At 47.3% G+C, this 14,619-nt stretch overlaps 1 protein-coding gene across 1 annotated transcript in view; it reads right to left on the minus strand.

Annotated features, from left to right (window-relative positions):
- Positions 1 to 14,619, minus strand: part of LOC133138353 (SLIT-ROBO Rho GTPase-activating protein 2-like) — a 46,527-nt gene that overhangs the window by 5,188 nt on the left and 26,720 nt on the right. The window contains exons 3-16 of the mRNA XM_061257005.1: positions 10,935 to 11,127; positions 10,018 to 10,180; positions 9,146 to 9,208; positions 7,850 to 8,029; positions 6,855 to 6,983; positions 6,036 to 6,257; positions 4,349 to 4,450; positions 3,671 to 3,868; positions 2,426 to 2,510; positions 2,259 to 2,286; positions 2,007 to 2,037; positions 1,514 to 1,574; positions 822 to 899; positions 298 to 432 (exon numbers count right to left, since the gene is read on the minus strand). Coding sequence (XP_061112989.1) covers positions 298 to 432; positions 822 to 899; positions 1,514 to 1,574; positions 2,007 to 2,037; positions 2,259 to 2,286; positions 2,426 to 2,510; positions 3,671 to 3,868; positions 4,349 to 4,450; positions 6,036 to 6,257; positions 6,855 to 6,983; positions 7,850 to 8,029; positions 9,146 to 9,208; positions 10,018 to 10,180; positions 10,935 to 11,127 — 1,668 coding nt within the window. The remainder of the gene's footprint in view (positions 1 to 297; positions 433 to 821; positions 900 to 1,513; positions 1,575 to 2,006; positions 2,038 to 2,258; positions 2,287 to 2,425; positions 2,511 to 3,670; positions 3,869 to 4,348; positions 4,451 to 6,035; positions 6,258 to 6,854; positions 6,984 to 7,849; positions 8,030 to 9,145; positions 9,209 to 10,017; positions 10,181 to 10,934; positions 11,128 to 14,619) is intronic.

A 14,619-nucleotide genomic window follows, 5' to 3' on the forward strand; every position in this document is an offset into this window, starting at 1 on the left:
GTCAGAGAGAGAGAGAGAGAGAGAGAGAGGAGAGAGAATGACCCCTGTCAGGTGAACATGCCCAGCTGAGCGAGAACAGGGCTACACAATCACCTCTGAGTAAGCTATATGCCTCAAATTTATACAACAATTATCACTAAGCTATACAACTCAAATTTACATACATTTCACAACAATCCTAATAATAGTTGTGAAAATACTAAAGAAGATGACGGAGGAGGAAGAAGAACACAACAAAGAAGGTGTCAGAAGCCTAAGAAATGAAACATCTGTAAATTCATCGACATAGAAACTCACAGACACAGGAAATGAGGTCATGGAAGACTTCCTTGGGGAAGAGGGCATGGTCCAGACCCCGGAAGTAGAGTTTGAGGACCCCTGCAATGGAGTCCATCTCATGGTCATTCGGGTCTCCAGACAGGGGGTCTTCACCTGTGGAGGGAGAGGCCAGGGAGATGGGTTTTGGGAAAGCAAGTCTTATTTGGATCAGGAGTAGAACGCCTAAGTGACACATCCCAGCAGAAATGGTAAATGGTTGGCATTTATATAGCGTCTTTATCCAAAGCACACACTCACACACCAACAGCGATTGGCTGCCATGCAGGGCACCGACCAGCTCGTCAGGAGCATTTGGGGGTTAGGTGTCTTGCTCAGGGACACTTTGACACAGCCCGGACGGGGAGATCGAACCGGCAACCCTCCGACTGCCAGACAACTGCTCTTACTGCCTGAGCCATGTCGCCCCACAGAAATCCGCAACCATTATAGGAATAAGACGGCGTATTTTTGGTTGTTCGTTCAGAAAGGGAAAAAAAGCTCACCCCTTTCAAAGGCATTCTTGATGTCGTTGACCTCCACCTGCGAGCCGGACACTCTGAAGATCCCCTCATGACGTAGGCCTGAGGAAACACGAAAAACACGCGTGTACAAACACACGGTCACACGGGAGGCCTCTGACAGTCTTTTTTCCGTGTTCAAACTGCATGTATGTACATATGTGCTGCATGAGCAGCAGCCTGTTAAACAGATTCATGAATAAATAAACACCCTGCCACAGCTTGTAGAGAGTGGGAAACACTTAGTCACTTCAGCGCTGTTAAAATGTAAAGGTCAAAGGGTCAGCTGTACATAATGGACTGAAGAATGAAGGTAGGGTGCTTTAGTCCTGGTTCTGTAGAGCTGCAGGGCCTGCTGGCTTTATCATCACCTTTAAATCAGCAGCGGTTCAGACCCAAGAATCCAGGTCAGGCGAACTAACCGTGTAATCGAAAACTAGAAAACTAGCTGGTTCCGGCAGCACTTCAGGACCATGAGGTGGGTATTCAGGTGGGAGGCTAACGTGAGCGGATGAACAGAAGTGAAGCAGACACACAGTAACCCAGTAGACATTGAGGCATATTCAGAGGAGGGTGGGAAACTGTCAGAAATGGCACGGGGCAGTGAAGAGAAACGAAGAGAGCGTGTCAGAATGGGTTAAACCACCATGGCAGGTGCAGGGGGGTGGGATCCTCACCATGGCGACTGATGAAGCGAATGCAGCTCTCCACCACCAGGGGGATGGCCCGGCCACGGTCCTGTCGGGCAGCAACAGCCAATGAAAACCACTCTTCATTCAGTTTCACGTCATTTCATTTACACAGCCCTTTTTACAGAGACTCCGTCTCAAAGACATTTCTGATAGGCAGGAGAACTGGAAACGACTGAGTTAATGATTTAGCCAAAAACCTACCCAGCAGGAAGAAAAAAGTCGAAAAGCAGAAATGATTTAATTGCTTTAAAAACAGACGGACTGGTCAGCGGACAGGAGGGAAATTTAATTAATAAATTAAAAGCTGGCAATTTAATCTTCCCCAGTTTAAGGGACCAAATACATGCTCCACCTCTGAAGGTTTATTTATGCAACCTTCACTTCACTCTGAAGGGTCGACTAAGATAAAGAACCTGGAAGAGACCTGTATACACACACACACACACACACACACACACACACACACACACACACTTACCTGCTTGCGGGCAGCAGAGTTCCTCCTGGCGCTGATTGGGAAGAAACAGAGAGTGACATAAACAGTCTGTCATTACGACTCCATTTTATGAATCTCTAATTGAAACATGCTGCACACATCCCGTACTGGTACATCTGAACTCATTTTATTGTGCTACGACAAATGCTTGTGTGCAAGTGAGTGTTAGTGTGCAAATAAGAGGGAAATAAGAGAGTACTTGTGTGTGCCAAACGAATGCATTTCCACGCCTACCTGGCAATGCAGCACTCTGTCTTCTGGCCTACAGAGCGGAGGGGTGAGAGAGAAAACGGAGGGAGAAGAAAGAACACGTGAGTGATGGTAGGGGTGAAAGAAAATGAGCGTTTGAGACGGACGTCCGCACGTCAGAGCGGCGGGAGCCCTCCGGTCATGTGACTCACCCTCGCCCAGGGATTTGTGGATGAGCTCGTGCTTGGCCTGCAGCTTGGTGATCAGGTTCCTCCCCTCCAGAAACTCCTTCATTTTCTGCCACGGAAACATGCAGGAGCACGGTCAGACTCGCGGCCAAGACGCCGCAACAAGCCCACTGTGGCAAAGCCACCAGATGGCTGCAGGCTCGAATCCAGTTCCAGGGCATGGAGGAGTACCGCGGGCTGGTTCCCAATTTAAACCCTGCCGGTGCCGACTGAGCTGGCAACCCAGGGAAGGGAGGGGTTCAGACAGCCATGATTACAGCGTCTCACTGGGCACCAGCAACCCCTGCTGGTCAAATGGGCACCTATGGTCAGTCTCTTGAGCTGCATGTGAAGGGTCTTCCTCCCACTTGTGTCTGTGCAAGCCCGACTGCTGTGTGATAATAAGAGGCTGCTGACACCACATGCTTCGGAGAAGACATGACCGCCAACGCTCTCCCTATCCGATACAAGTTTCAGCTATGAATGAACTCTGGAGAAAAGTCTGGAAAGAATAAATAAGATAACCTACTGCCTACAGTCTCTCTCCCAAAATAAAAAATCCAAACTGACATTAATTCATCATGATCTCATCACCCTTTGAAGCTTTTACAGAACACCATGAATAGCGATGCCCCACTAAGCATGTAGAAAGACCAAAAGCCCCTTTCAGAAAAAATGTTGGAGCAAACAGCCTGCACAGCAAGAGTAATAAGCGTACCAGCTTTGATCCCTAATGCGCTTTTAACACCCTAATGGCGAGAATATTACCGGCTAAAAAAAAGCTAGGATACGTGTGGAATTAAACTGTGCTTAAGGGTACTCCGTTAACACTCTGAATATAAAAATGTAAACTTTTTAATATTTATCTTTGTTGCTTAGAGTTTTTGCTTCTTTCAAGATATGTTCATTGTTAATGCTGTTTGTAACAGTGTACTTATTTTCTTTTAAAGTGCCACAAAATTTTAGTTGGTTTGTTATTCATGTATCATAAAAGGAAAGGCTGTCATTGTGAGACAAGTTTGGGTGCATTTGGGGAGAGGTATGACATCACAAACATAAAGCAAAGGGGGCCAGAGCCTCTCACAGAGGACCTCAGAGGCAGATGAGGATAAGTACACGGTCCTATATGACCGCTTCTTTTCAGCCACACCTCCTCTCTCTCCCTCCTCTAGAACTGCTCGGTTTCATGCCCCTCCCCTCCCCAGTGACCTACGACCCCTCCTCCGGTACCGTGAAGTAGAACTGCTCGGTCTCCTGCTGGTTGGCCCTCCTCTTGGCCAGGCTGGGCCGGCTCATGAAGGACTCGGAGGCGATGGACTTGACGGAGTCCATGGAGCCCCCGTGGTGGAAGCACTCGGTGACATCATAGTCCTCCACGCTCACCATGTCCTGGATGCTCAGCAGTGTGGCCTCCATGGTCTTCTTCACCTGTGCACGACCACGCCCGTCACGCAAAAACATGTGTGAGTGAGTGTGTGTGTGTGTCTGAGTGTGTGTGTGTGAGTGTGAGTGTGTGTGTGTGTGTGTGTGTGTGTGTGTGTGTAAGAGAATAAGAAAAGTGTGTATATATACACATTTTTTCACTTCTTCATCTGCACACAACGCCAGTGACGCAAAACTCATGTGCAAAAACACAACGTGTGTATGTGTGGAGGGTGTGTGTAATGTAAGAGGGTCAGAAAAGGGTATGTGTAAGGTGTGTGTAAGAGCAGAGTGTAAGAGCAGAGTGTGTGCCTAAGAGCCAAATGTAGAAGGCGAGTATGTTGGAGTGAAAAAAAGTGTGTGTAAAAGGTTAGGGTGTGTGAAGTGTGTTAGAGTCAGTGAAAGGTGTGTGTGTGTGTGTAGTGTGTGTGTTTGAGTGAGAGGAAGGTGTGTGTGTGTAGTGTCAGACTGACACAGCACTCTGACCTCCTCGTTCTCGATGTTCAGGGTGGAGAGGCGAGTTTGAAGCTGCTGGCTCCTCTGGACCAGGTCAGCCTGCAGGGGCGGCTGGGAATAGATCTGAGACACCTGGGAGAGGGAAATAAGAGAAATACACATCAGAGAAAATCTTATTTTTTGACCCAACATGTAGGTCATAATTTCATGCCGGAAAATCCAGAATTCCAGATGAATCCAGAGAAATCACACCGCTGAGCGGGAGTGTGAGAACAGTAAACATCCCTCTCAGCCTTTTGCCTCACACCAGGACCACGCACACTGGAGCATGGGTGGGCAATTCCAGTCCTGGAGGACCAGTGTGTATGCAGGTTTGTTTCCACCAATTACTCTGGCTAATTGGGCGTATACACCAACACTAGTCCACTCAGATTAGAACACAGTAAAAGCATATCATACAGGGACACAAGAACAGTCTTTGACTGTCATTAATGCCTTCATCAAGACATGTTGCTAAAATGTCAGATGATGTAAATGTTGGAACCAATTAAGTAATTAAGACCAGCAGTTGGCATGAAAACCAGAAACAGATACCCCACCTCTGCACTGGAGGACCGAGCAGGTACCTAAACACCACACACACTGGAGGAGCTAGCAGGTCTATGAACACCACACACACTGGAGGAGCTAGCAGGTCTATGAACACCACACACACTGGAGGAGGTAGCAGGTCTATGAACACCACACACACTGGAGGAGCTAGCAGGTCTATGAACACCACACACACTGGAGGAGCTAGCAGGTCTATGAACACCACACACACTGGAGGAGCTAGCAGGTCTATGAACACCACGCACACTGGAGGAGCTAGCAGGTCTATGAACACCACACACACACTGGAGGAGCTAGCAGGTCTATGAACACCACGCACACACTGGGGGGTGGTGTGGTGAGCCTTTGACGGGAAATGGACTGCAGTGGAACATGACTGCAGACACGGGCTGGCACTCAAGGCTGAAACAGGGACACAAGCCCCTTCGGACCGTCTTTCCAATCCCACCCCTGGTTTTGGGGGCCTCCTCTGCCAGATGCAAGCGCGGTGTGGGGAGTAGATTGGGGCAGGGTCATACGCTGACATTCAGTTAGAATGTTTATGTTTGTGCAAGCAGTTATGATAGCCTTTGAACTAAAGTCAAAACACAACTGTCCAGTAGCACAACCACAGCAGATTACATGCGTTTGTTTTTTTTTGTTCACAGGAAATTCAATCAATTTCTGTATTATTTATTGATTTTATTTATTGATTTTCTTTTTCCAATTTACTGGCAGACACTCCCATCCAGGATAATTTACAGACCAAGCTTACATCATCACTCCACATAGCTCAACAGGCAACAACATTGGCTGTGTGAAATACACAGTACTATCCATAGCCTCAATAACGTATAACTGTGCGTGACCAATGATCAAAAGGGGGGGTTGTTAACTGTTTCAGGGAGACTAGGTTTTTAATATGATATCAAGGGGTGTGGCTTTTGGAGTGCACAGCTGAAATAGGTCATTGTAAAACCCTTGAGGGGGGTCGAGGCAGGGCAGGGCATTAACAAGGTTAAAGGAAACCATTTTTTCTGGATTAAGAATTTGGCCCACATTAGACGAAACCTGCACCTAACCCCAATGGATACCCATAATGCACTGCACCCGCGGCGTGACTGACCGTGTCGCCCATGTGGGACTGGAATTCGAAGCGCATGGGCGGGCAGAAGACGTTGTTGTAGGACTCCATCAGGCGCTGCTTGTCGCCGGAGGCCTCCAGGTTGTCCGCGGCGTTCTCGATGGTCTCCAGACCGCTGTGCTTGGACGTCTCCACGTTGTACTCTGCCGACAGGTAGGTACGCACGGCCCGGTTCAGGCTGGCATGGTACCCCAGGTCACAGCACTGTGGGGAGAAGTGGGGCAGACGAGTGTTTAACTGAGGTTCTGACTCAACGCAGTCATTAAAGATCCCATAGTGCTCATGCCACACAATGTAGAGGCTCCCCAGAGACATGGCTATATTTGCAACCCAGCTACTTTCAACCTGAGCCCCACATCAGCCTCTGTAACTGGAGAGCACTCTGGGACTGGAAAAAGACATGAACAAAGAACAAATTATTATTATTACTGATCATTATGAACTGCGGGAACATCACTGAGTCAACTGCACTTATCATCAGTTCTCTGAGCCCACAGCCAAACACTGCATTTCTGAGATGTACTGTGCACTGAATACCACCACAACAACAAAATAGCAAGTTATGCCAACGAACAAATTAACCACATTCGAATTAAGACTGATAATGCGAACTGAGCCGGGGTACTGCAGAGTGAAAATAGGTGCCGGCTGGCGGTGTGGTTTTCGTAAGAGATGAACAGTCTGCTCGCTCTTAAAACACACAGGATGTGCTCGTGACCGAGCATTTGAAATGGGGGGTTAAAGGACACACAGAAACACGTTCGGCAGGCAGAGCAGCAGACGCTAACGGGCCGTACTCACATCGATGAGGTCAGACAGGTCGTGGATGTAGTACTTGAAAACACAGCAGTTGGTGGCTTCCAGAGCCAGAAGGTACTCGTTTCTGGCCTTGATGGCTTTCAACCTGTTCTCGGTGTACTTGGCCTGGCGCTGAGGGGGAGAGAAAGAGAGAGAAAGAGAGGGAGGGAGAGACAGATAAATGGATAGAAAGTGAGAGAATGGATGCAGACAAAGACAGGAGGGGGAGGGGAAACAGAAAGATTGGATTGAGAAATAGAGTAAAAAGATGGAGGGAGAGAAAGGGAGAGTACAAATGTAAAGCTATTAAAGTAAAGAGGGACCTGTGAGATAAGGAGAGACCTGTGCTGACACTGCAGAGTTTGGCCACAGCTAAAGCCTGTGCTTTCAGTGCTGTCGCTGGCACTTACCGAGGGAAATAAAACAATATTTGGAACAAAATTTCCTCTCAGGGTGAAATAAATGGAGGAGACAGGCCAGAAAATTGCTTCAGTGCAGTGCGGATTGGGTGGATCCCTCACTGTCAGCCCCACACGCCCCACCTTCTATCGTGCCCAGGCGAGAGAGGCCACACTACACGGAATAGGTGTTCTAGAACATTCTGCACTTAGCCACAGCATTAATGTAACAGCGGTATTGGCTATCAGAGTGATTAAAACAGGATCAGCGATGTCTTCATCAAGCAAGACAGCGACTGACAGCTACTTCACTGTTAATTACATTATTGGCATTTTGGCAGACGCTCTTATCCAGAGCGACATACAGTTGATTAGACTAAGCAGGAGACAATTCTCCCCTGGAGCAATGCAGGGTTAAGGGCCTTGCTCAAGGGCCCAACGGCTGTGCGGATCTTATTGTGGCTACACCGGGGATTGAACCACCGTCCTTGCCTGTCCCAGTCATTTACCTTAAGGACTACGCTACAGGCTGCCCTATAAAGAATCAACCCATTGTGGGGGGCTCCCTTCACTCCCTCTCCCCAAAAAACGCCACCCCACCTTCTCCTTCATCTTCTCCATCTTCTTGACGGAGCTGCGGCGGACGTGCCTCTCCTCCACCCGCACTCCGGCCAGGGAGTCCGGGGAGCGGCTCATCTTCTCGCCCTGCTTCTCCGCCTCCTTCAGCTTGCTCTCGGCGTTGATGCTGTCCGTGTTGTACATGTGGTAGGCCTTCATCACCTGGGGAAGCAGGGACAGGAGTAACCCTCCTCCTCCTCCGTACAGCAGAGGCACAGAGAGTTAGGAGCTCCGCGAGAGCAGTGCTCAACGCGCCCTCAGGGACATCGGAATAAAACCGAGGTGACCGCACCCTGGGCCCCACAATTCAATCAACCAACTGTCTCTCGGGCCTGGAAACGGTTACCAATTTACTGTTCTTATTATATGGTTTATAGTTCTTATTTTATAGCACTCTTAAATCTTCCTGCCATTTACTGTGGCAGTGATTGTGAATGACCCCCGCAAATACTACAGCTCTACATTCTGCCAATCATAAAACTCCGCAGAACTATAAACCTGAGGGACAAAAGCCAAAAACCAAACTGACTGCAACCCAGCAGGGCATCAGATGTAAACTGCACTCCAGGTACTATCAGAAGCACGTTACTGCTTCACTTGGTTCATTGCGTCGGTTTCTAGTAAAGCTGCCATGGCATCACCTAAATCTGTAGACAACCGACAACATGTGGTCTTCAAACTTGAGTTAACATTGTCCCATAACATTCTTAAACTCCGGTTTTATCTGACGCATATTCCACTCTGACAAGCCACCTAAATGATGAACGCAAAGGGATTACACACACGTACACATACACGCACACACACACACATACATACACTCTAAGTGCTGAATATTTAAATGCAGGAAACACATTAGAGCGGAGTGCTGTGAAAAAGCCATAAAACAGAACAGTAACTCAGTTTCGGAGCTTGGGGGGAATGTGCACCATAATGCTCTGACATTAAGGCTAACCATGAGGAGGACCAGGAGATACATCCACTTAAGAATCCTGCACTTTCCCTAATGCCCTTTGACCTCTCCCACAAGAATACGTCTCTCAGGCAGTGTCTGGCAGTGTCTGGCTGTGTCTGGCTGTGTCTGGCTGTGTCTGGCTGTGTCTGGCTGTGTCTGGCTGTGTCTAGCTGTGTCTGGCTGTGTCTGGCTGTGTCTGGCTGTGTCTGGCTGTGTCTGGCTGTGTCTGGCTGTGTCTGGCTGTGTCTGGCAGTGTCTGGCAGTGTCTGGCAGTGTCTGGCAGTGTCTGGCAGTGTCTTCGCTCGCTCACACAGGCAGATTACCGTGTATAGCTCATTCAGAACCTTCAGCAAATCCTCCTGGAGCTGCAGGCCCATCTCTTTACTCTGGGGAGAGAGGGAGGGAGAGAGAGAAGCAGGGAGGGAGGGAAGGAGAGTGAGGGAGAGATGGCACATGTCAGCAAAAGAAAAGGAAAGAGGAGATCGTTCAGAGTAGCGATTCAGGTTCATGTTTATAAATGTTTGCATTTATAAAGCAGTGTAATGTAGTTTCATGTCAGGTAATGTAGTGTAACATTATAACCAGTGTGGCACTCATTCAACCCTGCTGCTACTGAACACATTCCCCTAACCAATGCACATGCACACAGAGGAGGAGGGAATGAGCAGGAGGTGGGGGAGAGGGCAGATAAAGAAGCTGCCGTCTCAGTGAGCGATGGGAAAGAGGAGCTGAACAGCAGCATGCCTGATCCCCTCCTACCACTCTCCCATCCATCAGAGACACACCGCACCCTTAGGCCACTGCGCCATAAAGCTAACGGCACGCTTTCACAGGGCTATCTGCCCACTGTGTGTATGTGCGTGTTTGCTGGGCTGTGTTGCTATATATTGTTAACTGTGTGAGTGTGTGTTATAATGTGGTTTGGCACCTGCATCCTGTAATAGCATAGTGCACTATAATGGCAGTGCATGTGTAGTTAAATGCAGTATACAGTTTAATGCAGTCTAGTGGAGTTGAATGTAGTATAATGCATTTAAATGCAGTGAAATGTAGTTTAATGCAGAACAATGCAGTTTGATGCAGTGCATTGTATTTTAATGCATTGTAATGCAATACATTGTAGGTAATGTAGTTTCAAGCAGTTTCAAGTTTTCTGTCAGGTAATGTAGTGTATTGTAGTGTAATGGGGTTTTACCTTCTTAAAGAGGCGTCCTGAGTCATCGCTGACCTGCGTGAAGCGGGGGATGATGTTGTTGAGGTAGAGGTCGCTGAGGGTGGCGTGGTCCCGCCCCTCCCTCTTCACCTGGCTCAGCAGGAGGTTCCAGCAGTTCACCGGGGAGAGAACCCCCTGCTCCTTCCTGCACCGCCCAGAGACCAGCGTCACACACTCAACACAACACACTGCGTATACTCAACACAACACCGACCAACACCACACACTCAATACAACACAGAGAGGACCCCCTGCTCCTTCCTGCACTGCCTAGAGACCAGTGTCACACACTCAATACAACACACCGCATACACTCAACACAGGCCCTTAACCCTGCATTGCTCCAGGGGAGGATTGTCTCCTGCTTAGTCTAATCAACTGTACGTTGCTCTGGATGAGAGCGTCTGCCAAATGCCAATAATGTAATGTAATGTAACAACACCGACCAACACCACACACTCAATACAACACACAGCTCACACTCAACACAACACAGATCAACACCACACACTCAATACAACACACACAGCACTGCGTAAACTCAACACAACCACAGCCTCACCAGTACTGCACACACTCAACAAAACCAGACCTTCACCTGTACTACACACACTCAATATAACCACACCCTCACCTGTACCGCACACACTCAATATAACCACACCCTCACCTGTACTGCACACACTCAATATAACCACACCCTCACCTGTACTGCACACACTCAAGAAAAACTCCACTGTTTCTCACCTGCAGTAGTGGTGCTTGCTAACTCCACCGTTTCTCACCTGAACTGAAGGTCCTTGCTTACCCCACTCATGCTCACCTGTACTGGTGGCGTTTGCTAACCCCACTCCTGCTCACCTGTATTGGTGGTCCTTGCTAACCCCACCCCTGCTCACCTGTACTGGTGGTCCTTGGTGCTGCGCATCTTGGAGAGGAACCTCTCGGCGAGTTTCTCCAGGTTGCGGGAGTACTCCGTCTCGATCTCGGCCTTCTTGCGGAAGAAGTCCTGCAGGTCCTGGAGCAGCTGAGCGCGCAGCTCACACTGCTGGTCCAAACACTTCAGCTGCTCAGCCAACTGAGCACGGATCTCTGCAAGAACCAGCACAAACGGATTATCTACATGAACAATGATTATCAATAAACTCCAATTATAATTTTCAGCAGAAGTAGTACAATACGTGGTAGCAGCCGTATCTATAGTAGTAAATGAATAGTTCCGACACTCATGAAAGAAAGACAAATTTAGGCTCTAATCCACATTCAAATAAACGCGCAGAATAAAAGGTTCAGCAACATCATTAAAACATTTATCGAACCATAAGGACGTGAAACGTGTTTTGAAGATAGACTTATTCATCAGAGCGTCAGACTATTATTATTATTATTATTAACAATAAGAACAATAAATTACATATTTCATATTCAAACAAAAGAGTATGGCGAATGTGGGGAAATGAAATAGCACTGCAGCAGAAGAAAGGGACCTCACACACTTCACTGCCTGGAGATAAGGCAGCAGTCATAAAGACAGGATGAGGTAATGCGCCAGACAGATCACACAGGACAATCCACTGAACAATTCACCGGACAATCCCTTTTTACTAAAGCCAATTTAAAACAGGATACCGTGCACAATGCTGCCTTTCTAATGGAAAGAGGCATAATTAATCTAATTAATATTCTCTTCTCTCTCTCAATGTCAGTCTCTATGCATTCCTATTCACAGTCTCTCTCAGTGACACCACCCCCCCCCCCCCCCCACCATTACCACCTCAAAATTAATATACTCCACTGAATATTGTCATCTCCCGTTACATTATAACCAAGATTATCTTGCTTAAGGGACATTACAACTCACACAGCGTATTCAAAGATATCGATAAACCATATTTCTCAACCGCAGGTCTGTGTCAGCAGTCCGTAAACTCTGGCACAGTCTACTCCCACTACTGCGAGGGGTCAACATAGCTACGCTACACAGCCAAAGGCGAGTGTGGGAGACCAAAGGGAATAACATAGTGCCGGTTCTGTGTGTTGTGTGGCTGGCGCAGCGTTAAAGCCTGCCCACCCTGCACTCAGATCACAGCAGGCCACTGAAAGCTGCATGTGTCTACTCAGGGTAATGAGAGTTTAGGCTTATCAATTCAGAGCTCATACAGCGCTCTGTGAATTATAAATACCATGTATAAGTGCACAAGCTTACACACACTGAAACACAGTGAAACTCACACACACACACATATACACACACACATTACCGGTTCCCTACAGCTATAAGGGTAGTCAGTTCACAGACATACAGTACTGTGCAGAAGTCTTAGGCACCATAGACTTTATTATATATATATATATATATAATGTTTATTTTTTTGTGTGTGTTAGTATAAAATAACACATTTGAGACTTCCAAATATTCATTTTCCAAAAGATTTAATTTTAGAGACATTTTTGCATTTAATTTTAAAAAGTTACATATTACTGGAAGCAATTTACTACTTTTTACATAAAAAGGCTGTCTGAGATCAGAAGCAAAGAGCCAACCAAAGTTCTCCAACATGCTTGGAACAACCTCCCTGCTGATTGTCTTATAGAACTGCAGGACAGTGTTGGCCATCTCAGAGAAGTGATGCTGTTTCAACGCCGAAGGGTGGTCACAATTTATTTTATTTGATTTGGTTTTTAACTATTCTGCCAAATAAGTCAAATGTAATGTAAAATGTATAGTACGTTTATTTAGGACCTTCCATTTAATTATTTTCGAAAGAATCTTATCTGTACAGAATGTTATACAGGTGCCTAAGACTTTTGCACAGTACTGTAGATGCGTGGACATCTATGTGTACAGCACATATGAAAGCACTCATTTCTGTTCCACATGACAAATTTGGTACAATATTAAGCCTGTCCCTGAGACCAGAAACAAGGCTGGGTCACTCCACAAACCGGAGTCAACTGAGCCCAGGACCAGAAGTAGGGCAGAACAGCTTCAGCGCTGTAGCGGCTTACAAACCTGCTTCTTGGGCTAAATATACAGGCCCACGTGTGCCGTGGCACCCTTTAGCTAAGCCGCTAGCGGCAAGCCAAATGCGTAATGGAAGGGAAGCTACGTCAAGCCGCAGTGCACCTTGCCAAATCCCTGGCCACCATCTTAAGATACCATGCAATGCTCATCTCAGCGCCTACCAACACCCCCCCGCCCCCCCCCCCCCAAACTAATTATTGGGTGTGGATAGAAGCATATTATTAATGTAAAAATATCTGGGACATCAGGTCACATATTCGGAGCAGTGGCTGTGATAGAAACAGCAGCTGCCTGCACTGAAGGCATCGGAGGGCGTGTACAAGCTCGGCGGTAATTTCTGAGATCCGTTCAGTTCTTTAGTGCTTCGTGAGCTCACGAAGGCCTGATAAATGAACATCTCGTCATATTTGGCAGCTCTGAGCCTCTGACACATGAATACACTTTCACGGGCAGAGATTCTATGGATGCTCCTCTTCCTCTTCACGCTACACTTCATCCTGTAGACCTCCTTCCATTTCTCCTGCCACTCACTTCCCCCTTTCAATGCCCCTTTTTCTGCTCTGCAGTGGCAGCAGGTTTCAGAACCGATCCAGACAGACAGAAGACGGCAGAATTTCGCCTTGGGACCGGGGGAAGTGCAGCAGCATACTCTCGCTTCCTGAAAGAGTGCGGAACCATGACTGTCACACATGACCGCACACTCTTCCCAGGCCTAGTGGGAGGGGCTTATTCTCCACAGCCATCAACCAGTCAAACCCAGGGCCGTTCGTCATGTGACGGAGACGCACAGGCCCACTGCAAACATGAGCTGACTGTACAAACAGTCCATACACAAAGTACATGCACACATGTGCCCTTGCAAACATCAGACTACCGTTTTAACATCAGACCAGGTGTTTTATGCATTATAAAATGGGTCTTTTTCAAGCTGTAAGGATTTGTTAAAGGATGGGAATGGATGTCTGTTTATACAATAGTTTGACCACTTACTGATGAGCCAGATTATATTTGTATTCTGCGATATCAAAGAGATGCCAAGAACATACAATGGCACAGGAATATATCTTCTTTAGGGACTGTGAGGATTACAATATCAGAAGATTCCTTTGAGTTCTTGGGTTCAGAACAGGAAGCCGGGCTGATGAAGTGAGGGAGGCCAATGTGGCTACAAGAGTGCAGGGTCAATTGCATGTACGCAGAGAGAGAGGGAGAGAGGATGAAGGGAGAGATAGAGGATAGATGGAGAAAGAGCAAGAGGATGAGGAAGAATGAGATATGCAGACTGTTTCTTACCTTTATTTAAATGTTGCCATGCATGTTTTGAAAGATACTTTCAAAACAACTTAACAACAGCCATTACGGCTGACAGAAAAAAAAAATCATGACAGTCTTTCCATTCTTCTAAGCCAAGAGTGTCTTAAAAATGTCAAGATCCAGGACTGGCTATAATAGGATGTTATGGGGGCTAGAAGGATAGCTACAGACGTTTTCAATTCCTGAAAAGAGCCTTAATGCCTCTGGCTTTAATGTGTCAGTCTTCGAATGGGATTCTCTAACAT

The sequence above is a fragment of the Conger conger genome, chromosome 10 (genome assembly GCF_963514075.1).
Source record: "Conger conger chromosome 10, fConCon1.1, whole genome shotgun sequence".
Taxonomy (NCBI): Eukaryota; Metazoa; Chordata; class Actinopteri; order Anguilliformes; family Congridae; genus Conger; species Conger conger.